The sequence below is a fragment of the Mytilinidion resinicola genome (genome assembly GCF_010093595.1).
Source record: "Mytilinidion resinicola strain CBS 304.34 unplaced genomic scaffold BDZ99scaffold_5, whole genome shotgun sequence".
In the NCBI taxonomy this organism is placed as follows: Eukaryota; Fungi; Ascomycota; class Dothideomycetes; order Mytilinidiales; family Mytilinidiaceae; genus Mytilinidion; species Mytilinidion resinicola.
Genome location: NW_022985441.1, coordinates 1,997,935 through 2,018,266, shown reverse-complemented (window position 1 = coordinate 2,018,266; position 20,332 = coordinate 1,997,935). Strand labels below are relative to the sequence as shown.

Genomic DNA, 20,332 nt, shown 5'->3' with positions numbered 1-20,332 from the left:
TCAAGGCAGACCCCTCCCCGAATTAACCGCATTGGCTAACTGACTCGTATCCGGCCTATTCTCCGCATACCGCTCATAGCTATCCAGATAGAGCTCCTCGGTACTAGTCGTCCTCTCCACGCTGCCCTCATTCTCGATCGCGCTAACCCACGCTTTCCACCTCGTCCCCTCCTCCGGCTCGGGCCATGCGCGATACGGTTTCAGCACGCGGCTAAGGCGGATCACCCACGGCGCCATCTGCACGTCTACGAAGCCGATGGTGTTGCCGAGGAAAAAGGGGCCGACGGAGAGGGATTCGGCCGCCGAGACGATGGTGCTGATGTGGGCGGAGAGTTCTGAGGCGAGGGACGGGTGGTGCGAAGGGTCTTGGGATTGGAGGAGGCGGTAGAAGGAGGGGATAAGGTGGCGGTTTATCTGCGTTCTGTGAGTATAGCGTCTTGATTGTCTCCCTTGCGGAAAATGGAAAGTAGAGAGAAATATTGAAACAATATGCTCACGTGATCGCTCCAGAGTCGACACGTTGCCCGCATTTGAGGATCTGCGGGCAGCAAAGGTGGGCCTTGTTGTAGTTCTTCGAGCTACGATCTATTAGCATGAAAGCTCACAGCACACTAATAAAGTCCGAACGTACATATTCCATCAATACAGTCGACTCGTGACACGACCACGTCGGCCCATGCCTCAGGGCTGGTACCAAACCGCGCGGATTGACATCTAGCAAACTCTGCGGCTTCTTGTAAGGGTCGACTTCAATATATTGATATGGGATGCCTTTCAATTCCAGGGATATCCAGACGCGTTGAACGAAGGGACTGCATGCAGTTAGCTAAGTTTGGGTTTAACGTCACTATGCTGGACGTCATGTCAAAAGGTTAAAAACGAGGAGATCAATGTTGCAATACTCACCAGAAACAGCTTCCATATAGCTTAAGATCTTCCTCTTTGCTATGGGCCTTCACAGTCGCATAGGCTTTGCCGGTGGCCTTCTTGTGGTAGGTCTTCTTTTGCGGATCGCCGCCCTGGTTGGAGTCTGTCATTTTGCTGTTCGCCTGCGGTGATGAAGACGAAAAGGACGGTCGGCAAGGAATATCTATGAAAGATGATTTGAAGAGGAAAGAACTTCGGAGAATTGGTGGGCAATACGAATGTGAGAAATAGCAAGTGGGTTTCGAACGGAGCGACTGATGAATAGCGCGAGATAGAGTCGATCTCGTAGTGGAAATCATTTGGGAAAGAGGCGGGTGATTCTTATATCTCTTAGAACAAAACGATAGATAATGATCATGATCGGCCGCATGGGACCCCGCAAAATGACGTGATGTCCATGATGCCTCTTTCTCCACGGAACATCTCCCAAACTTGTACCCAGACACAAAATGAGAGCAGCCTCACTCACCTGGACTTTCTTCTTGTCCCTCTCATTCTTCATGAAATGTCTGACCACACTGTTCTTTTTCACCCGATCACTCTCCTCGAGCGTATGCTTGTGCGGTCCAGCAACCCATGGCCCGACACTTTTCCCGTTCCTCCCATTTCCATTCACGCGCTGAATTGTATACCACTTCCCCTGACACGGCCCCATACCCAGGCTGCCCATCCCCCACGGCTCCCCCGCTGCGCCCTGTTGAGCATAGAAACCGCCCGCGTTGAGCGCATCTAGCTGCTGCTGCGTTGGGGCCTGTACAGAAGTTCCGCCATTCGAATTAGGCGTTGGAGTAAACAACTCGCTCGGGATCGTTCCGGGTAGGTACTCCGTGATCTTAATCTTCACATCACACAAATCGCGCTCGCGCGCAACTCGCTTCCTTTTCTTCTTCTCCGGGTCTGTAGACTTCTTTGTACCAGGTGGGCGGCCTTTTAGACGGCAGTCCCAGTAATGAGACACAAAAGGCTTGCGCTTGTAGCCCTGCGTAGAGCGGTGGGAGTAGACGTTGTCGACGTGGGGGAAGTATGTCTGGAACCTATAACCGCATACACCAATTAGCATATACACTCACTAGTCTGCCCACATATCTGGTCTCCAATCCCCTCATATTGCCGGGATATGATAGACGGATGGGAAGCAACGTACTGCTCCTCACTCAACAAAACCATCTCATCAACCGCAAACAACCTCTGCCGCCAACACTCCAAATCCGGCGGATTGGGTATCAACTTCAAGCCCTCAAACTGCCCGTCACTCTTAACCGCGACTCCCTCTCCCTCCTCCTCTCTCGCGAGGCGACCCCCTCCCTCATCCCCTCCTAAAGATCCTCTTCCGCCTCCATCTCCTCCCATACTGCCACTCCCAAACCGCCCATCTAGCTCTCTCCCCGCTTGTCCCAGGTTCTCCATATGCTGCCCAGACCCTACAAGCCCATACCCATTCCCCCCATGCGCATGTGTATACCCCTGCGGCGGAATGCCATACCCCTTTTCTTGCTGCAAATCGGGCAACACGCCATGTTCAAAGCCCAGCCCGGGCTCCCCACCCAGCGCTACCTCATGACCGTACCCCGACCGAAACAAGCCGGGGTCTAAGCTGGTAGCCAGGTGCGGGGGGAGGCCATTGTGAGAATGGGTATGGGTTTGTTGGTGGTGGAACGCGGGGATGGCGGCGGGTTGCAGCGTGCGGAGGGGTTTTGGGAGGGAGAGGTGTGTAGGATGCGGGAGATGGTGTTGCAGAGGGCCGTTGGTGGTGTCCATAGCGTGTTGGGAGCGTTCGCGTATGGGCTGGTGTCGCTGCTTTAAGGCGAAGTGTGATGGAGCGCGTTTGCCAAGCGGAGGTGGGCTGGGGGTTGGACGGGATGTGGGGTTGAGGATTTTCTTTATTTGGGAGGTCAGCCTTTACGGGCGTTCTGAGATGGAGGGTTCATGTGTCAGATGTTCTGAGATATGCAGAGGGGCACGCGCTCGATTTTCGTGTAGAATCTGTATTGAAGATTTGTGGTTTTATGAGAGTCCTATTGCACACAAGTCGCCCATCAGACCAAAGCTCATTTTCTCATATCCACCCTCAATACCAACCACCTAGCCCTTCGCTGCCCAGTAACGCCGTGCCCATGCAAGACAAAGGTTAGGTAGTGCAGAATAATCCCTAGCATCCCATCTCTACGCCTACTCTCCGGGTAGCAGATTGCTCTTGACCGCAAACATTTTCGCGCTGACACTCGCTGTGAAACCGTCCACTTGTCTGGCGTATTGCTCCACCTGCCTCGAGTTGAGTAGCACCTCCAGCCTACTTGGTTCCTGGGGCAGCTTGAAGAGCCTCTGCCATTCGTCCTCTGGAAGGGGTGTTTGCTTCGCTGCAACTCTGGCCGCATTCTCCGCCTTTCGCTTTTGCTGCCAGGCGGTGATCTTTGCCTGTTCTCGTCCGAGCGATCGCTGGTAGTATTGATGGTTGTTGAGTTCGGTGTGGTGGTTCTCGATGCTTTCGAGTAGTAGATCGCACGTCTTCTCCAGGAAGGGGTCGATGGAGAGGTCCAGAGAGTCGAAATTGGGGTATAGAGGCGGTTGCGGGGTGTTGGGGTCTGCTTGTAGTGCTGCGAGGGTCGGAGGGAATGCGAGCTCCTCCTTTGGCGCTTCCGACGGGAGTTGATGGAGGAGAGAGGTGAGGAGGTGCGAGTTGTGGATGGTGAGGGGGAGTTCGATCAGAATATCTTGGTATCGTAGGCCGCTCTTCTGGAGACTGTTACGCGTTTAGCATAGATTTGATTCCTTCATTTTGGAACACATACGCTTCAGTCGTGAATTTGCTCTCCTTGTAAGCCGCCATGAAAGAAGGCGAAAGCCTGAAAGCCCGGAAACTCAGGCTCCCTTGCGAACTCCTGCTAACATCATGCACAAGCGCCACGGTCCTCTCGTTCATCTCCTTTTGGTAGAAGAACTGGTTCTCGATCGTGTTCAGGTTGATGAAGTTGCCCATATTGGTGCTAGTATACCATCCCACATTGTTCGCGTCCACGTTCACCTCCCGCAGAAACTTGATCATCTCGTTCTGGTACGCTGTGTTCGCCTTCGCGCGGGGCGCGGCCGCGGCCAGGTTCGATGCCGAGTCTTGGTGTCCATCTGTCGCCGGGACGTCGACCGTAGGGAACGGGAAAGAGTTTGTGATCTGGAGGGTGCCGTTGACGTCCATGCCCACAAGTGAGCCTGTCGCGGTTGTCGGGAAGGCGCCAGCGGAGGCTTTTATGATCTTCATCACTACCAGCGCTTCGACTTGCACCGCACGCAGCGGTGAGTCCTTGAGTGTGTCTGCCATGATTGCGGTGGTGCTGGAGTCGAAAGAGTTGAGCGTGGGGCAGTTTTGGTGGGCGAAATCGAAATCGAGTCTGAAATGGCGCTAGGCTCCCTAAGCGAAACCTTTTGTTCCATTTGCGCTTCAGACAGCAACGTCGTTTGGAGTATTTCAATACCTTTGGGGGACCGGAAATGACGAGGATCTATCCTTCTCGATGGTATTTAGGCTCTCTAGATCACCTAAGGTAAAGCTAAAAGACTAATGTAGGGACCTTCAATTGAATCAAATGTAACTATTCATACTGAAAGAACGAAGAATGTGCCATATCCAAGTCGCCTCTAGTATCAAAACGTTGTTAATGAGAGCTTCTATGTTGACCTAGTCCTGTCCAATTCCGAGCGCCCACAGCAATCTAGCCTGGCCGCTCCCTCCGGATATCCTTCAATCACGTATGCAAACCATGCCAGTGTAAACATGCAATCCCGAAGCCTTTTATGCAGACATAACATCATCATCAACCATCTCCACCGTCCCCGCGGCCTCCTTCTCCAACTCACACCCTGGCACTGCGGCGTCCTCAGGAAGCTCTTTTAAGACACAGTCCCCAGTAGCCAATGTCTGGTCCTTCGGGCGATCGTACGGCGTCCAGCGCTTCTTGACCGGCCGTCTAGCTGTGGTAGCTTTGTTTTTCACAATTTGGCCATTATCCATCCGGTGGAATGTCGTGTCCTTCCCGTCGATATGGTCTGAGATATCGGCATCCTGCTCATCCTCCCATATCATTAGGTTCGTGCCGTTCAGCTCTGTCGATTTCGTGCCGCTGCGAGGAATGTGAAAGAAGGTCGAATCCACGTTACTGAAGTCCTGCTCCCAAGTTTCTTGCCTCTGCAACATCGCGACGTAATCCATTGGGATAGTGTATAGAACATTGTCTTCCTTGTCGTAGATCTGTTTCAACGGATAGTTCAGAATCGCTAGTCCGAGGCTGCAGTCCACGCGAAGAGATACTGGGTGCACGCGACCACCGAAAATCTTCAGTTCGAAGGCAACGCCAGACTCAGTCCACATGTTGTCGTAGAAGAAAACCTCGGGTCGCCCTAAGAGCGTTTGCTGATGAGGCCCCGCCACTTCCAGGAAATGTGACATCTCATGTGTAAGACAGACTGCAAGAAATAGGTTGAATCTTAATACCATCGCTGGATCAGGGTATTGTAATAGGCTGAGTCTTTTTGCCGTTGTATAGAAGTCCGTGTGCAGACAGATCTTGCTTTTATGACATTTTTCGTTCATCCGCCGTACTACGCCGTTTTTGTAATCTGCTATTAACCCCATGGACGCATAGACGGGATTTGGAGGCAAAGGATCTTTGTGGAAGAAGAAGTGGATGGCATCGGCTTGGTTGAGAAGGACTTGTTCGAATACCTCGGCGTTCTGCTCCGACCACGGAACATCCTTCCGAATTCGAATGCATTCCTGTCCGTACTGTGTCGAAGTGTCTTGACATACTTCCCGCTCGCCAAATAGTAATGTGTGCCAAAAGCTCGACGTACCTCGAGAGAGTAGAAATTGTGTACTGAGTCTCAACGCTGGTTTCAAGATCTCATAGATCGCGTCCGGGCAGCCGTGAAAGTTTTCGGGCTTAAAGATAGGGTGTATGTCATTTGTAAGAGTCGACAACTTCGTTGGTGTATCTTCTGGTAAAACCACAGCTTGCTTCCGTATCAGCTCGGACGGATCGAACCCGAGCCGCATGTTTTTACGTTTGGATGCATCCTTCCGATGCCCAAGAAGTCGACGATATTTTTCCATGATCTTTCGATCTTCCACAAGGGACAAATGATGGTTGATAGTAATACTCATTTGCATTCCAAAATCTTTGGGTACCTCTAGGGTCGAGGGTGTGAAGGAGCCAGACCCATCATGGCTCATGACGGATGGAAATTGTTGCACAAGCTTCTTGATGCCTTCATCCATGAGAGCTCCGTCTTGGGCCTGAGAAGGTACTGCGGACGGACTCGTATTATCACTCGAACTGGAAACATGTCCTGGCCCAAGTAGAAGTTCTGATCTCGTCCCCAACCCCGCTGAAGGATTATCACATCTCACCGACTGCGCAGGTTCAGTCGGCATCCATTCCATGCCATCCGAGTCGTCCTCGGGAAATGATATAACTCCTTGTGCGTCTGGGGCCCTGCCAAGACCACTTGGTTCACCATATGCATTCGAGTCGGAATCGTCTGCCTGAGAGATGATGTCTGGTTTCTGAGAGAGCGTTTTAGAGAGGATGTCCTCCACTTGACGGTTATGGAAGCTCAAGGCTTCATATGCCATTTTGTATCTGAAAGGGTCCATGTCGGACTTTGGTAGCGCCAAGAAGAAGAGGCGAGAACCTATTCAAGCAGAAACCAAGGCCCGAAACGAGCGTCGACCAGATCTCGAGCTGAGGCGGGCCGCGCTTTGTCTATTAATACTGGGCTTTGTCAGTCCAGCGAAGGAATCACGAGTCTCGCAGAAGCGAGTCGGTGAAAGAGTCCACCGGAGAGGCCGCCCCGTAAAAGTGCTATCGAAGCCGGATCCAGGTGTCGGCATTGTGGTAGGCGTGCGAATGCGGCGGTGGTCACGGTCTGCGATGCTGCGGCGGATGCGGCCTTGGACGTGAGATGGGGATGGTCTTACGTGGAGAACGATAGAATGAACAGCGTCTTAGATTCACAGCCCAACTGGTCCTGGCAGTAGATTCTGACGGGCAGCAAACATAAGAATCGATGAGCGCTTTGGAGCTTTCATAGGAAAGCATGACGTTGCGGGGGAGGCTGTTGCGGAGGAAATAATAAACACTCAACGCTAGGCTCCAGGCAAGTTAGGCTGCCAAGTAAGGCGTGCATCGCTCCAATTGGTCATGTCTTCACTATTCGGACCACCACGTTTTAGCATCACTGATTGTCATTACAGTATCTAGACATATGTCTGTGTACTCTTTCATGAAGTCTCTTTGAGACTCCTCATAATATGCAAGTCTACCCCAGACGACAGCAATATAGGTCAATTAAAGAGTAGAACTACAGATCCGCTCCGCTTTACGCTGCCTAGGATTGTACGTCTTTTCCACATCCCGCCGGGGACGCTCACACAGTAGCAAGCAAGAGTACACAGACTTATTTCCAGCTACTATATGTTCAAGACGTTCTAGACAAATCTGATTTCATCATTGTTTTAACTGCTAAGCTTGCTGAGACCTCCGAAGCAGTGTTCAACCCAAGCCTATGATATGGCTGTCCAAACCCCCGTCAAGTCATGTACCGTTGCCTAACTTCCGTATGCGACCCTAGAGTCGATTCCACTCAAAGCCCTCGGAGGATGCCACTGAGCCGAGTGACAGCTGCGGCGCAAAGCAACTCCTTCTTGCAGCGCTCAAAATGGTTGTACAACTTCGCCTCCACTTCCTCCGTAGCGGGTCCATCTTCGAAAGAGTCTTGGATAGCAAAACTCATCTGGTTTAACTTGTCACCAAGGCTGATTGTGTGTTTACAGAGATCCAAACGGCACCTCCATTTCTCCAAGAATTCGAGCTTCTTCTACGTCAACATTAGCAAGCGTCATGTTTTCAACCCAAAGAGTGCTTACAAGCTTGTTGGGAACTGATTCATCTTTAGCCTTGCTTGTGGAAGTCTGGCCGTTCCTGCTCGGGTTGAACTTCACTGGTAGTTTGAGTTTCTACGTCAATATCAGTAAATGCCGTATATGTTAACCAATAGAGTGCTTACAAGCTTGTTTGAAACCGATTCCACTTTGGTCTTGCTTGCGGAAGTCTGGGCGTTGCTGCTCGGGTTGAACTCCACTGGTAGTTTGAGTTTCTACGTTATTGGCACCGTATTATAGTTGGAAAGATTTAGATATGGACTCACCACTATCAATGACTTCTTGGGCTCAACCTCGGGAAAGCCAATGTGCACTGAGTCGGCCAGCAAATCTTGCTCAACTTCTGATGATTCCAGGTGCTCTTGGAAGAGTCCATGCTCTTGGCGACGGTGTTGGGCACTCTCATGGCGCTTTGTTGCTGCTTGGACCGCTTCCAGGACACTCTTCCTCTTCTTGAGTGAATCTTGCTGGAAGCGTTGCTGGGCCTTTTGGTTGAGCTGCATCATCTGCCGTTGAAGTGCCACGAGTTCATCTTCCTCCTCGTTTTCAGAGTATGTTAGCGATGGCTGCTGCGTCGCTCCACAGAATTTTGATTCGAGCCAGTCCTTCTCTTCAGACTTGGTTCTGATGAGGACAGCTTTGGCAGCAGATTCGGGTAGGCCCACTAGCAACGCCTCCGTTTGGTTCGGCATGTTGGTAGCTACCGCTTCTGCGAGTTTGGTGACCATGATGCCGTGAGAGCTTTAGCTAAAGCGCCCACGAGCTCGACAGTCGATGAAAAGGAAGCATTGAATGTTGGAGTGGGGCTGGAGAAGCTCTGTTGACTCGCCTAGGCAACATTTGAAGGTGAGTTGACGTCACGAGGCTCGCAGGTGAGGTGTCCAGATGGAGGAATTTGAAAGCAAGAGTGGAGCCCGTTACCTACAGAGCTTGGGAAAGTGTGTAGATACAGTGCCTGGACGAAAGTCTGTGCATTCGCGCTCGTCACTGTCTGAGGTCCTTCATTACATTATCAGGAATTCAAATAGGATGTGAAAGGCAAGACAACGTAAACCAGAGCGGTCCCACACCCTTCTCACCGACCTGCTACATCCTTCTGTTTTGTGCGGGGTGTCCAAGTGTCTCATGGGCACTCTGGAAGCAAATTTAAAGCTAGTTGCAACAGAGTGCAAAAATTTATGTCGTAGTACTGTATGAGTTCATGTCCTTAGGTGTTGGATCTTCAGTGAATAACACATATTGAAAGCTACAAGCCCGAATCATAGATGAGCCCTCCAACAGAGTATAAGAAATTGGAAAACATGGTCTCGCCATTCACGAGAAGTAGTGCCGTCTAGTCTGCGGTACAGCGTTGCGGTGAGGCGACGGCTTCATGCAGAAGGTGCATTTAAAGTCTTACCTCCCGTCAACACCTGCACCACAACAACACCCGGGCTGGTCGCGAGAACACCACCAATCTCCACTCACCCACAGCACCATGGTAAGACTCCATTTCTAAGTAATGTCGCCTTCAAGCTGACTGGCACAGGCGTCCACCGCTACAGAGCAGGCAATCGACGACCTCATCAACGAGATGAGCTCCGCCGCCGACGCCCAACCCCAGGGCGAACCCGCGCACAACTGGATCCTGCACAGCGACGTTTCCCTCCCCGCCTCCAATCAGCTTACTCCCCTTGTAGACGCCATTCGGCGTATCGCAGACGTACAAGATGGACTGGCTGCTACGCTGGATGCGCAGGGCGAGCAGATGCGGAAGATCGCCGAGACCCAGGGCAAGCTCGTGAAGGATCTCGCGGAGATGCGCGAAGGCACAACCGCCTTGGATGCCCAGGCTCACTTAGAGAGCGAGACGGCGTCTAAGCATCCTGACACCACGGTCAGGATCCTGTCCGCGTCTGTCCGTCACCTCCAGACCAACCAGGCCCAGATTTGCACCGATCTCGCCACCGTGATGGGCAAGGCTACCCAAAATGGAAAGGAGAAACAGAAGGAGAATGAGAAGCCCGATGGGGCTGACAAGATGGATGTGGACATACCTACCTGTCCCAAGCCGCGCTCGTTGGCCCTGGCCCTGCGTCCTCATGTCCATGAAAATGCCCGCCCTCAGCAGGTGCCCACAGAGCCGAAAAAGGCTTCCGCCAAGGCGCCTGAAAAGACCGACAAGGTCGGAGGAGACAGGGAGATTCCGGGCCCCATCCAGCAGACTCTCACCAATATTAACTCGCGCTACCAGAACTTGGAGGGTCTCCGCAAGAGAGACTACTTTGCACTTAAGGGACATCTCCTTGCAGTCGGGCAGCGTGAGCGTATGAATGTGGTCAACCATTTACGCTCTAGTGCCAAGGTCGAGGTGCTGCAGCAACAGATGGCCGCGGTCCTTGGAGCTCTCGGTGACGTTACGGAACTCCCTCGGGAGGTCGTCCACAAATTTCGCAACTGCGTAGCCGCATGTCAGGTTCGACTGCGCCAATAGGCTCTCGCTATCGCAAATCGAGCTAACTCTACTCGCAGGACTTGGAAAACAAAATGGTCTACTGGCGACAGCGCCTGCAGAGGGCTACCACTGTCGGTGACGACAGGCTGGAGAACTCCGTCAACACTGCTATAGGGGAACTACGACGGGCCCGCGATGGCAGCCCTGGGCCTCCACACCAACCGAACACGGAGGGAATTGACCTCCTGATTTCCGTTGGAGAATGGATGCTCCAGTCCTATGCTGGCATTCTCCGAGTTGGACAGGATGGTGGACCCAACGCGTCGCCATCGACACCTCCCACCTTTTTCCAGGCTCGCAAGCGTCCCGTTGAAGAAGAAGACGAGTACTATGGCAGGCTGAAGCGTAGACCTGCTGAGGAGTCCCCGCGAGGCCGCAACTTAGGCCCAGAGAGGGCGCCTTTCAGGGAGTCCTTCCGAGGGGACTTCTATACACCCCGGGCTCCGAAGGCTTTGCCTGTCCGAGGCGAGCTGTTCGATGCAAACAAGAGCGCACGCGGTACATTCGAGCGCGCGGGTGGACGTGACGACGGTCGTATCAAGCGGGAGGAATAGGCTCCGTACAGATGTATGCATAGAATCTCAACGCCTTGGCATGTTGGCGGCGTTTCGTGTGAAGCATAGCGATATCTGAACTTAGGGGTATAATTGGGCATGGAGGTGCTTGGGATCTTGCTATCGATTATAATCGTCAGCGGGGTCTACCCCCTTAGTAGATAGACTAAATGAAAATGATTTTCTTGCCTCGTGTACCTATATGCGATGTGCTTGCCAATACGGCTAGGGCTCTGAATCCATCACTGGTCCTGGACCGAGAACACTCACGTTGTTTCCCAAGAGATACACGTATCATCAATCTGTTGCTCGTCTTGATGTTTTTAACGACTTAATGCCTTGTCATAGGAATCCATACACTCGTTTACCGCAGGGTGAGGAGCTTCAGAGTATTTTCAGCATTCCAAATAAGAGAGCAGTTCGGCATTTGGACAGCTAGTAAACTCGCAAGGCCACCCCACAGTGTCAACAACGTGTAAACAGATTGGAGGTGCATCCGCTGCTCTCGGTTTCTATTAGTACGTAAGCCCCACAGTGGCAGGAATGTGTACGGATATCTATTGCAAGGCACTGTAGCTTATGCAACTACAGTATGAAGTCTGAAGAGAGCGCCCTGCAGAATTCCTCTTTAGATCGCCCCTTCATCCCGCTTGCATAGCACTAAGTAGAACCCATCCACTTACGTTTTTATTTCGCCTAACAAGTCAGGATCTTTCGAGGCTTCTTTTGGAAGAGCTCTACGATGTGATGAGCCGCGGAACATCTATCAGGACATATCATGCTACCTACCTACATGTTGGCGATTGGAAATTCCCTCAATTGACCTTTGTAAAGGTTATAGCAGATCCCAAACCTTGGAGCAGGGCTTTTCCAAATCTACCGCACATTTTCGCATCCAACCTCCCCCAATCTAGCACCCGTGGAGGCAGGAAAACCTACGAAGTTCCGGATCGTGGTCGAAGATGTTCTGATGTCTACGTGCAGATCTTCAGACGGGTACTGCAAGCCGTTGCTCAGATCTTGAAGTGTCCACATCCCACCTCGTCACTCCACTCTCCTCCTAACCTGCCGCTCTTCTCCCTCGGCACTTATTCCGGTCACAGCCTCCGTAACCAACTCCCTCAATCGTCTCTGCCCCTCCTCGCCCTGGAAGTCCTCACTGGCAGCCAACTCCTCAATCTTTCTCCTGAACTCCGGATCCGGCGCCTCCTCCTCCTCTCCCGCCGCCATGGTCCCAAGATTAATCTGGACCCCCCGCGGCAATGGCGGTGGCGCATGCACGTCTTCCTCGCCTGCACTCGCTGTCGTCGTTGCTTGTTCAGCAGCGGTTCCATCCACAAGTCCACCCAGAAACACCGCAACCTCCGCAAACTCCCCCTCCTCCACCATCTTCTCCTGCGCCGTCTTCCCCTCGCTATTCCGCAGCTCCACGTGCGTCCCGAGCTGGACCAGAGTTTGCGCGACCTCAACAGTCTCAGCGACGAAGAGCGCCGTCTCGCCGTCTTCATCGAGGATGTTCGGATCTACATTATATCGTTGGATAAGCGCGCGGAGGAGCTCCATGTGGCCGTACGAAGAGGCGGCGTGCAGGAGGGAGTAGCCATGGGCGTCGGCGGATGAGGCGAGGTTGGGGTAGGAGTAGAGGCTGTTGAGGACGGAGGAGGGGCGGTCGGGGACGAGGTTGAGGAGGAGGTCGATGGAGGGTGGTGCGCGAGCCATGGTCGGTGTTGAGCCGCGCGTTGAGGGACGGGGTGTGAGGCTTGAGGCGTGTAGTGTCGTCAGCTAGGTTTCGTCTGATATTCGGCCAGGTGGCTTTCGGGATGCCGAAGCGGGTGCCAAGGCGAGGCCGATCTCAGCTTCAGCGGGATTCTCGGGCTCTTTCCTAGTCGGCGATCTGCTGGGAAGCTGACGTGGAGGTCTCTTGGCCGGTCTGCATTCGTCGTCCCAGCCAATCGTGACTTTCTCCTAACTCGCCACTCGCCGCCTCGAACCCGCAACGCACCGCTTGGGCCAAGGGCGCGTATCGCTGGTGCTGCTCCGCCTCTCGTATCCACGTCGGGTGCCATCTGCTCAATTACCCAAATCGCTGACGCTGACACAGCGATTCCGACGCGTCGATATTGTTTCGAGAAGCAGGTGTGCAGGCGCTCGTGAGATTTTCGAGTGGGCGCCAGCCGAAACAATAAAGGAGGCGCAGTGCAGCCGTTTTCGTTGTGCAGACCTCCAAGAAGATTCCAAGCCTTTTGAGACGATTGCCCAGCCTTTTGGGGTACTTCACGAGCCGCCGGCTGCCGACTGTCGCGTGCGAACTTCATCTCTGGTCTTACTTTGCCCCTTACGCTTTCTTGTAAATCCAAACCCTTTTTCCAAGGTGCCTGAGCACGCGACACATACCCAGGTTGTTGCAGCCTCTTGGTGCTAGCAAAATCAACGGCAGTATGAAGACCATGAATAGTATTCTGCCGTCGAAACGGATCATTGCGAGTTATATCTTCGATTGGATTGTTATAATGTGAGTTGTACCGATACTTCCGAGTCGTGAATGGGCCATGTCAAGAACACAAAGTATCACCACAAATCCTCCTTTAATGACACTAGCTTCAATATCTTACCTTAGAATTATCTCAGACTAACACAGCGCAGTGCGATTGCAGGTGTCGGAGGCGGCTTCAACTCTATATCCCCGAATCATCGACCATTTTCCCTACTCGACCTCTCCATATCCCTCCCCTACGTACACAAAGAGAAGATCCCGACATGGTTGCTCATCGTTGTTGGACTTGTCATACCCGCCATCATAGTGTTCCTCGTTTGCTTGATATTCGTTCCTGGTCGGGCAGTTAGCAGAGGCACGCCAAAGGCCCTTGTATGGCGGAGGAAGTTTTGGGAATGGAACAGTGAGTTGACCGCTCTGTTTGGATACCCCTATTTCTGGAGGGGCTACCATCTACAGCTTTCAATAAACGAATGCTAATATGTGTTCAGCCGGCTGGATGGGCCTCGCGCTCTCCCTTGCTACGGCTTTCATGATCACAGAGGGCATGAAGAACCTCTTCGGAAAACCTCGCCCTGACCTCCTCTCTCGATGCAATCCGAAAGTATCCCAGGTATCCGCAGACCGCCTAGGTGGCGACGGAATGGATCTCTCCCCTCTCTGGGTCCTCGTCAGCTCTAGCATCTGCCAACAGACAGACAAAAGTATCCTAGACGATGGATTCCGCAGCTTTCCCAGCGGCCACTCATCCTGTAAGCTTGAATCCTCAATTATGACTCTTCCAACCGTGCTAATCGTATATCTAGTCTCCTGGGCCGGCCTCCTCTACCTAACCCTCTTCCTCTGCTCCAAGTTCGCCATTGCCATCCCCTTCCTCCCTCCCCGTCCCTACTCCCAAGACCCCACCTACACCAACCTCTCCGCCTCCAAAACCGCCCTCCCCGCCTACCACTCCCGCGAAAACACAGACGGCAGCAACAGTTCTAGCTCCAAGAAGCCGCGGTCCGAAGACACCTTCCCTTCACAAACACTTGTACAGAACCAGCATATCGTCCCCATCCGCAACCAAGCCGCAGCTCCCCCTGTTTACGTTCTTGTCCTCGCGTTGATACCTATCTGCGCTGCCATCTATATCTCCAGCACCCGCTTCTCTGATTTTCGCCATCACGGATTCGATATCTTGTTTGGGTCGGCGATTGGGATCATCTGCGCCTACTTCAGCTTCCGCTGGTATCACCTGCCCATCCGGCAGGGCGCCGGGTGGAGTTGGGGCGCGCGGAGTCGGGATCGTGCGTGGTTCATTGGGGTGGGCAGGGGGAGTTATGTCGGGACCGAAGGATGGGCTGCGGAGAGTGCGGATGAGAATGTTAGGAAGCAGAGCGCGGTATTGGGAGGTGGGCTGGATGGGGCGAAGGACGGAGAAACGCCCAGGGGAGAAGAGGCTGTGTAATAGGCATGAAATTGGATGGATCTGCGTTGTGCTGAGGCATCGGTCGTGTCTGGGCCACAGCGTGGCGTTGGTAGGTAGATTGAGTATTCTCTATAATCGGGTTAATTTTCCAAGCGGTTGCCGTTCTGCGGTGTGTGTTTGAGGAACCTTTGACACCGTCAGCATGAGTGTTTCTAGTGTTCTGAACCTGTGTCTGATTTCCATGTCGGAGAAGTTTATACCAGCTCGCAATCCTCGTAGCATGCTGAAGCCCTCCTTCCATTGCCGTCATGTCTATTTCCAGCTCTGATCACATTTCCTGATCTCCACCCCCAAGATCTCTACATCCTCCTGCGCTTTGGTGAGGTCACTGACGCAAGTCAGACACCGTCATCAAGTTCCTTTTCCTACCGTCTGACTCTAGTCCAATCTACGTACCCGCGCTCTCCACATCTCACCCAGCTCTACCATCTTTCTTTGAAGCAAGCAAGGCCCCATTACCAAAGTGTTTACCTATTCGTTCGAACCCCGTCCGATTCCCATCCTCGCGCATTCTACATTGTACGCCTATTGCTAGCAGCGCTCTGGAGCACGCTTGAGACCACTACCAGAGCGGTTTTCTATCCGTTCGAACCCCGTCCGATTCACGTGCCCGAGGCATACGCATCGGCCCCCGCCTTCTGCGAAGTAGGCGGGCTCATTTACATCCCCGGGCTTCTAACATCGCGTCTGGATGGCTCGTGGTATATGGGGGCCCTTCAGACGGTGTTAGGAAGGTGTCAAGATTATGGAATTCGAGGTGTTCTGATTTGGATGCTTTGGGGTTTGACATCGTGTCTGGATCTCTCGTGGTATATGGGAGCCCTTCAGACGGCGTCAGGAAGGTGTCAGAGTGATGGAATTCGAGGTGTTCTGATTTAGGTGCTCTAGCTTTTGACATCATGTCTGCAATCTGGTCAGAATGCTGGCATGGCCGTGACATCGGCAAGCAGTGATCAGGATTGATGGGGGAGGAGGCTGAGATAGCTTTTTATGTGAGTTTCACCGATTCTGTTGTATCAAGACTGAAGAACGGTCATTTCGTAGGTACGCTGAGGGGTCTGGAGCTACCTGTATTTCCAACATTTAGCCACGGAGAGCACTCCTTGTCTCCACCCCACTTGGTGTTTACAACCTACGTGTGTGCCCAACCCCCTCTACCCCAATCAACCGACAGCCTTGTTGTTCACTTACAAGCCACATATGTGAGGACATCACCTTCGAGCGCTCTCTACACACAGAGCTAAACATGGTACCGAAGTCATCGCCTCGTCACCCACCCCCCCCCCCCCCCCCACACACACACACACACACACACACACACACAGTAAAAGATAGTCACAAAATCCAAAATCAGTCACAGAAGCATCACGACAATTCACTCAAAGGCAAGTTTTTAGGAAGCATTAGCAAGATCCATTGCTAGCCGCTTTCTCGCCATCCTCTCGTCCCATTCCCTCGCCCACTCCTTGTCCCTCCGACAAGCCATCCCCGGTCCCGTTCCAATGCCGCCCTGCCCCCGCGTCGTCCGGTGCCTCTCCCTCTTGGCCTCCCACTCCCGCCGATACTCCACGTCGCTCTCCATCTTCTCCCTATGCAACGCCTCGTCTGCCTCCCACGCTGCCCTCATCGCCGCCCTCGCCACCTCTGCCGCTGCCGCCTCCGCTGCCGCCGCCGCCTCCGCCGCCGCCACGGCCTCGAGCTCCTTCACGAGCGGGCTCTCGCTCCACACGTAATACAGCTCTTCGTCCCCTTCCAACTTCCGCCGATACTCTCGGGCTGTGACAGGGCCCGGCCCACTCGGGGGACTTGAAGAAGGGGGGGAGGGCGTGGTTTCAAGTGAACAGGCTGTGACAGGGCCTGGCCCACTCGGGGGACTTGAAGAAGAAGAAGAAAAGGAAAACGTACATTTAGATGAAGCAGGCAAGGAACCGAGAGGGCACTGCTTCTTGCGCCAGAAGCAAAGCTTACTGCGCATTGTGGCTGGTCTGGAGGAAAGTGGCCTGTGTGGCTACGTGTACGAAAGTCGTTCCACGCGCTGTAAAAAAAAAAAAAGAAAAAGAAAAAGTGGTTTGTGTGTCTACGTGTACGAAAGTCGTTCCACGTGCTGTAAAAAACCCAGTACAACCCTAAGGTGTCTGGTAAATCGGTAGTTGAAGTTGGTAACGAATCTACGCATCGCCCAGATTTTTAACGTCAAGCCTAGAAAGCAGCATTAACACCTACCGGGAGGTCTGGGAAACTGACTGTTCCAAGAGATGAGACAAAAGCTTCGCAGTCGATACACTCGGGCCTATCTTCCCACTGGATGTAGGACATCAACCCTTGCACGGACACCACACTGGGCCTCGCGGACACCAGCACCCGTTCCAGCTAATCACCTACACACATACTGACCATTGCCTGCCAGGACGCTACAAGTAGGGTCTCTCATTCCCGGTCACCCACTGGATTCTGGCGAGTCCGCAAGACCAGCTTCATTGCGAATGGTGGTGCCTTGCGGCGAAGAAAAGAAGAGGAGAGTGAGAGAGGGAGCACTTTCTTTTATACTCTGGCGAGTAGGCTCCGAGCTTAGCTCACGTTATGTGACTCTTAGGGGAACCAGTGGTTCTGTGAGAGGATTTTCGTGAGTCAAGAGAGGTACCGTGGTAGGCTCGAAAACTCTGTGTGGAAAATGATCTTGCAGAACATTTTAAGCCAGCCATGACTTGCAGAACATTGTACTGACCGCGGAACAAGCTCTCTTCTAGAACATGCCCACAGTGCCTTAAAGGCCTCCTATAACTCTAGATTTTCTATTGCTTTATTACCAAATTCGGTTGCATGTTATCACTGAACGACCAGTATTGAGTTTGCTACGAAGACATCAACAACAATGAGCAAGACCCTAAATCAGCATAAAGTAATCCGTTTGTAGGTACTTCTCCGTCACTGTCTGGAGTCCTTCGTTAGATTATCAAGTTTCAAACGAGATGTACAGTCCTTAGCGAAACCGGCTTCCCTTTAAACGCAGTCGGCAACAAAGTTTGCGCCACACTGCAAGCAGGGATTATAATACCCTACCTAACATATTTGGCATAGCGTTAACCTGTCGGTACGCGTGCAACAAATCGTTAATACTAAGCTTTAGCACAGCACATCTTAGTGCCACAGTGGGTGAAGATTGCGAGTGCCCCTAAGGCGCCAAGGCAACGAGACGCTTGGCGCTCATCAATTTGACCAAAATCATCACAATTCTATCAAACAAATTACTATTAAATTAATGGCTCCAACAACTCCTAAGCGCAAGACAAGTCGCCATGGATTCTCTACGCATACTCGCACGCGATTTTTCAATGCATATGACCTTAGAAAACCCAGGGGAAGGCATCCAAGATGCGGCCAGAAGGATCAACTTCACAGGCTTGTTCAGAACGTGCAAGAACATGCTTAGGCAGCGCAGAGAGAAGGACAAGGATGCAGAGTACCGGCCAGGAAAGCATCACAATGGCCAGAGCCTTCGGGTGATTACAGATGAGCAGCTTGCTGTCATACAAAGCGACAACAATCCCAATCCGCAGAGCACCGTTTGATGTCTAGATGCAGCACTTTGGCATCTACGCCACGGTTCGTACGCTGCAGAAGTATAACAAGGAATCGAAATTTAAGCGCTTTAAGATGGCAGCTGTCTCGGATATTTCTCATAGGAATATGCTTGCTCCAAGAGGGCTACGGCTGGCAGCATAAAGATGATACAGTTGATAGCTTTTGGCAGTTTGTACACTTCACGGATGAAGCGCACATTGATCCGTATTAACAAAGCGTAGGCTACGTCTACAGGAGGGAGGGAACGCGATATAATACGGAGAATCGACGGCATTTTGGCACCAAAGATACTAATATGCGCCTATATGTGGCAACCGATGTATTATGGCATTATATCGGGCGTCTAGTATTCTACAACGACGAAAACGACCACCTTAACGTTGAAAAAAGGCCACAAAAGCCACGCCACCGTCCTACACGAGAGACTGAGGAGCAATACCTACAAAGAGTGAAGGAATGGGAGGCAGCGCTGCCACACGGCGTGGATGCGAAGGCAAAGGGGAATTCTATGACCTAAGCCTACTACACTAAGAAGATTCTTCCTGGGTGTATTGCGCGTCTAGAGGAGCACAATCAGGACCCAGATCAGCCCCAATACCATGGCAAATGCATGCTCCAAGAGGACAACGATAATGCGCACGGCACAAGGTCAGAGGTAACCGTTGCTCGCTCGCTCAAAGAGAGGCACGGTATACGGCTTCTTAAACACCCAGCACAATCACCAGATCTTAACCCAATTGAGGGCGTTTGGGATATCTTTAAACAACGTCTACGGAAGCGCTTTAACGAGTGGAAAACCCTAGAAGAGCTCAAGGCAATAGCGCTGGAGGAATGGGCGATGATATCAGAATCACAACAAGGCATGATTGAGGTGCGGCGCCGCATTGCTGAGATGCCGTGGCGATGTGAACAGCTGCGAAAAACAGGTGGAGAGCGCATTAGATCAGCCTTATAGTGATGATGTATCGAATTCTATGTATGTAGCTATGTGCCTGCCTTATGCTTGTGCTTCTGTGGGGCTTCGAGGGGGGTTTTAGGCCCCTATCGAGCGATCAGCACTGCAACACCAAGAATTATCGTGATTTTACCTCGCTGGGCAGTTCAGGCGACTACACATTTCGTTATTCTGATCAAAACGTGATGGATTTGGGCTTGTAGACGTTGTATGATGAATTGTATGGGAGAATGTCCCGTGTTGAAAGTTGTGGCCTTAGCGCCTTAGGGGCACTCGCAATTTTCACGTACTATGGTGCGTAGAATCTAACTTTATAACAGCCTAGAGCGGCATAGACAATTAGTAATTAATATACTGTACGCTATGTATACAGCGTAATCTCTGTCTGCTTTGGAACAATAAATAGCTATAAGATTAGCACTCTAGGATCTATTTACTTTGTTATAACGATCTCTCTAAAGCAGCAAGAACACGACGTAGCCTGCGACACCGCTCGTGTTCATAGCCCAGGCGTTTCTCAAATCCATTAAGTGCTCGATGGTACATCTTCTCCGCCTCATTATGCCGTCCTAGGTCTGCGTAGAGAAGGCCCAAGTTGTTAACCGTGTTAAGTGTTGATGTGTGCTCTGGTCCCCATGCCTTCTCGTAGCCTTGCAGCGCCCGCTGGTACATCTTCTCCGCCTCATTAAGCCGCCCTAGGTTCTTGTAGAGAATGCCTAAGTTGTTAAGCTCTTTAAGAATAGAATGTTCTGGAACTCCTGCCTTTTCTTTACCTTGCAGCGCCCGCTGGTACATCTTCTCTGCCTCGCCAAGCCGTCCTAGACCTGCGTAGAGATTGCCCAAGTTGTTGACCGTGTTAAGTGTTGATGTGTGCTCTGGTCCCCATGCCTTCTCTTTGCCTTGCAGCGCCCGCTGGTACATCTT

The 20,332-nt window shown here is 52.2% G+C and overlaps 11 protein-coding genes across 11 annotated transcripts in view; 2 read left to right on the top strand and 9 right to left on the bottom strand.

The window, feature by feature from the left end:
* Window positions 1-2,277, bottom strand: BDZ99DRAFT_381251 (uncharacterized protein; the record flags this gene model as incomplete). The annotated part of the gene is made up of 6 exons (XM_033715228.1): window positions 1-414; window positions 498-578; window positions 632-812; window positions 907-1,019; window positions 1,403-1,961; window positions 2,072-2,277. 6 exons carry the CDS (start codon window positions 2,275-2,277, stop codon window positions 1-3), a joined length of 1,554 nt encoding a protein of 517 aa, XP_033580495.1.
* A 662-nt stretch (window positions 2,278-2,939) lies between these two features.
* Window positions 2,940-4,275, bottom strand: BDZ99DRAFT_568715 (eukaryotic translation initiation factor 3 subunit H). The gene is made up of 2 exons (XM_033727813.1): window positions 3,717-4,275; window positions 2,940-3,667 (listed from the first exon to the last, which is right to left on the bottom strand). Exons 1-2 carry the CDS (start codon window positions 4,238-4,240, stop codon window positions 3,097-3,099), a joined length of 1,095 nt encoding a protein of 364 aa, XP_033580494.1. The 5' UTR covers window positions 4,241-4,275; the 3' UTR covers window positions 2,940-3,096.
* Window positions 4,276-4,711: 436 nt separating this feature from the next.
* BDZ99DRAFT_438769 (uncharacterized protein) lies at window positions 4,712-6,695 on the bottom strand (the record flags this gene model as incomplete). The annotated part of the gene is made up of 2 exons (XM_033717634.1): window positions 6,433-6,695; window positions 4,712-6,390 (listed from the first exon to the last, which is right to left on the bottom strand). The coding sequence occupies exons 1-2, from the start codon at window positions 6,569-6,571 to the stop codon at window positions 4,712-4,714; spliced, it is 1,818 nt and encodes a 605-aa protein (XP_033580493.1). The 5' UTR covers window positions 6,572-6,695.
* Window positions 6,696-7,435: 740 nt separating this feature from the next.
* BDZ99DRAFT_568713 (uncharacterized protein) lies at window positions 7,436-8,586 on the bottom strand (the record flags this gene model as incomplete). Its single annotated transcript, XM_033727812.1, has 4 exons — window positions 7,436-7,794; window positions 7,844-7,933; window positions 7,984-8,073; window positions 8,125-8,586. The coding sequence occupies 4 exons, from the start codon at window positions 8,584-8,586 to the stop codon at window positions 7,561-7,563; spliced, it is 876 nt and encodes a 291-aa protein (XP_033580492.1). The 3' UTR covers window positions 7,436-7,560.
* A 644-nt stretch (window positions 8,587-9,230) lies between these two features.
* Window positions 9,231-10,906, top strand: BDZ99DRAFT_474167 (uncharacterized protein; the record flags this gene model as incomplete). Its single annotated transcript, XM_033721872.1, has 3 exons — window positions 9,231-9,338; window positions 9,387-10,313; window positions 10,370-10,906. 3 exons carry the CDS (start codon window positions 9,231-9,233, stop codon window positions 10,904-10,906), a joined length of 1,572 nt encoding a protein of 523 aa, XP_033580491.1.
* A 1,053-nt stretch (window positions 10,907-11,959) lies between these two features.
* BDZ99DRAFT_368224 (uncharacterized protein) lies at window positions 11,960-12,625 on the bottom strand (the record flags this gene model as incomplete). Its single annotated transcript, XM_033714777.1, has 1 exon — window positions 11,960-12,625. A coding segment is annotated over one exon (666 nt), but the record flags the coding sequence as incomplete, so codon positions are not given.
* Window positions 12,626-13,202: 577 nt separating this feature from the next.
* On the top strand, window positions 13,203-15,188 carry BDZ99DRAFT_258424 (PAP2-domain-containing protein). The gene is made up of 4 exons (XM_033713760.1): window positions 13,203-13,418; window positions 13,550-13,803; window positions 13,892-14,152; window positions 14,207-15,188. Exons 1-4 carry the CDS (start codon window positions 13,345-13,347, stop codon window positions 14,848-14,850), a joined length of 1,233 nt encoding a protein of 410 aa, XP_033580489.1. The 5' UTR covers window positions 13,203-13,344; the 3' UTR covers window positions 14,851-15,188.
* Window positions 15,189-16,264: 1,076 nt separating this feature from the next.
* On the bottom strand, window positions 16,265-16,846 carry BDZ99DRAFT_517774 (uncharacterized protein; the record flags this gene model as incomplete). Its single annotated transcript, XM_033725213.1, has 1 exon — window positions 16,265-16,846. The coding sequence occupies one exon, from the start codon at window positions 16,844-16,846 to the stop codon at window positions 16,265-16,267; it is 582 nt and encodes a 193-aa protein (XP_033580488.1).
* A 1,748-nt stretch (window positions 16,847-18,594) lies between these two features.
* On the bottom strand, window positions 18,595-19,360 carry BDZ99DRAFT_557328 (uncharacterized protein). Its single transcript, XM_033727196.1, has one exon. The coding sequence runs from the start codon at window positions 19,336-19,338 to the stop codon at window positions 19,039-19,041; it is 300 nt and encodes a 99-aa protein (XP_033580487.1). The 5' UTR covers window positions 19,339-19,360; the 3' UTR covers window positions 18,595-19,038.
* Window positions 19,361-19,791: 431 nt separating this feature from the next.
* The window catches only part of BDZ99DRAFT_412343 (uncharacterized protein), a 3,672-nt gene continuing 3,131 nt past the window's right edge, over window positions 19,792-20,332 (bottom strand). Inside the window, exon 9 of the mRNA XM_033716652.1 lies at window positions 19,792-20,332. Coding sequence (XP_033580485.1) covers window positions 20,227-20,332 — 106 coding nt within the window. The 3' untranslated portion in view covers window positions 19,792-20,226.
* Window positions 19,850-20,203, bottom strand: BDZ99DRAFT_517773 (uncharacterized protein; the record flags this gene model as incomplete). Its single annotated transcript, XM_033725212.1, has 1 exon — window positions 19,850-20,203. One exon carries the CDS (start codon window positions 20,201-20,203, stop codon window positions 19,850-19,852), a length of 354 nt encoding a protein of 117 aa, XP_033580486.1.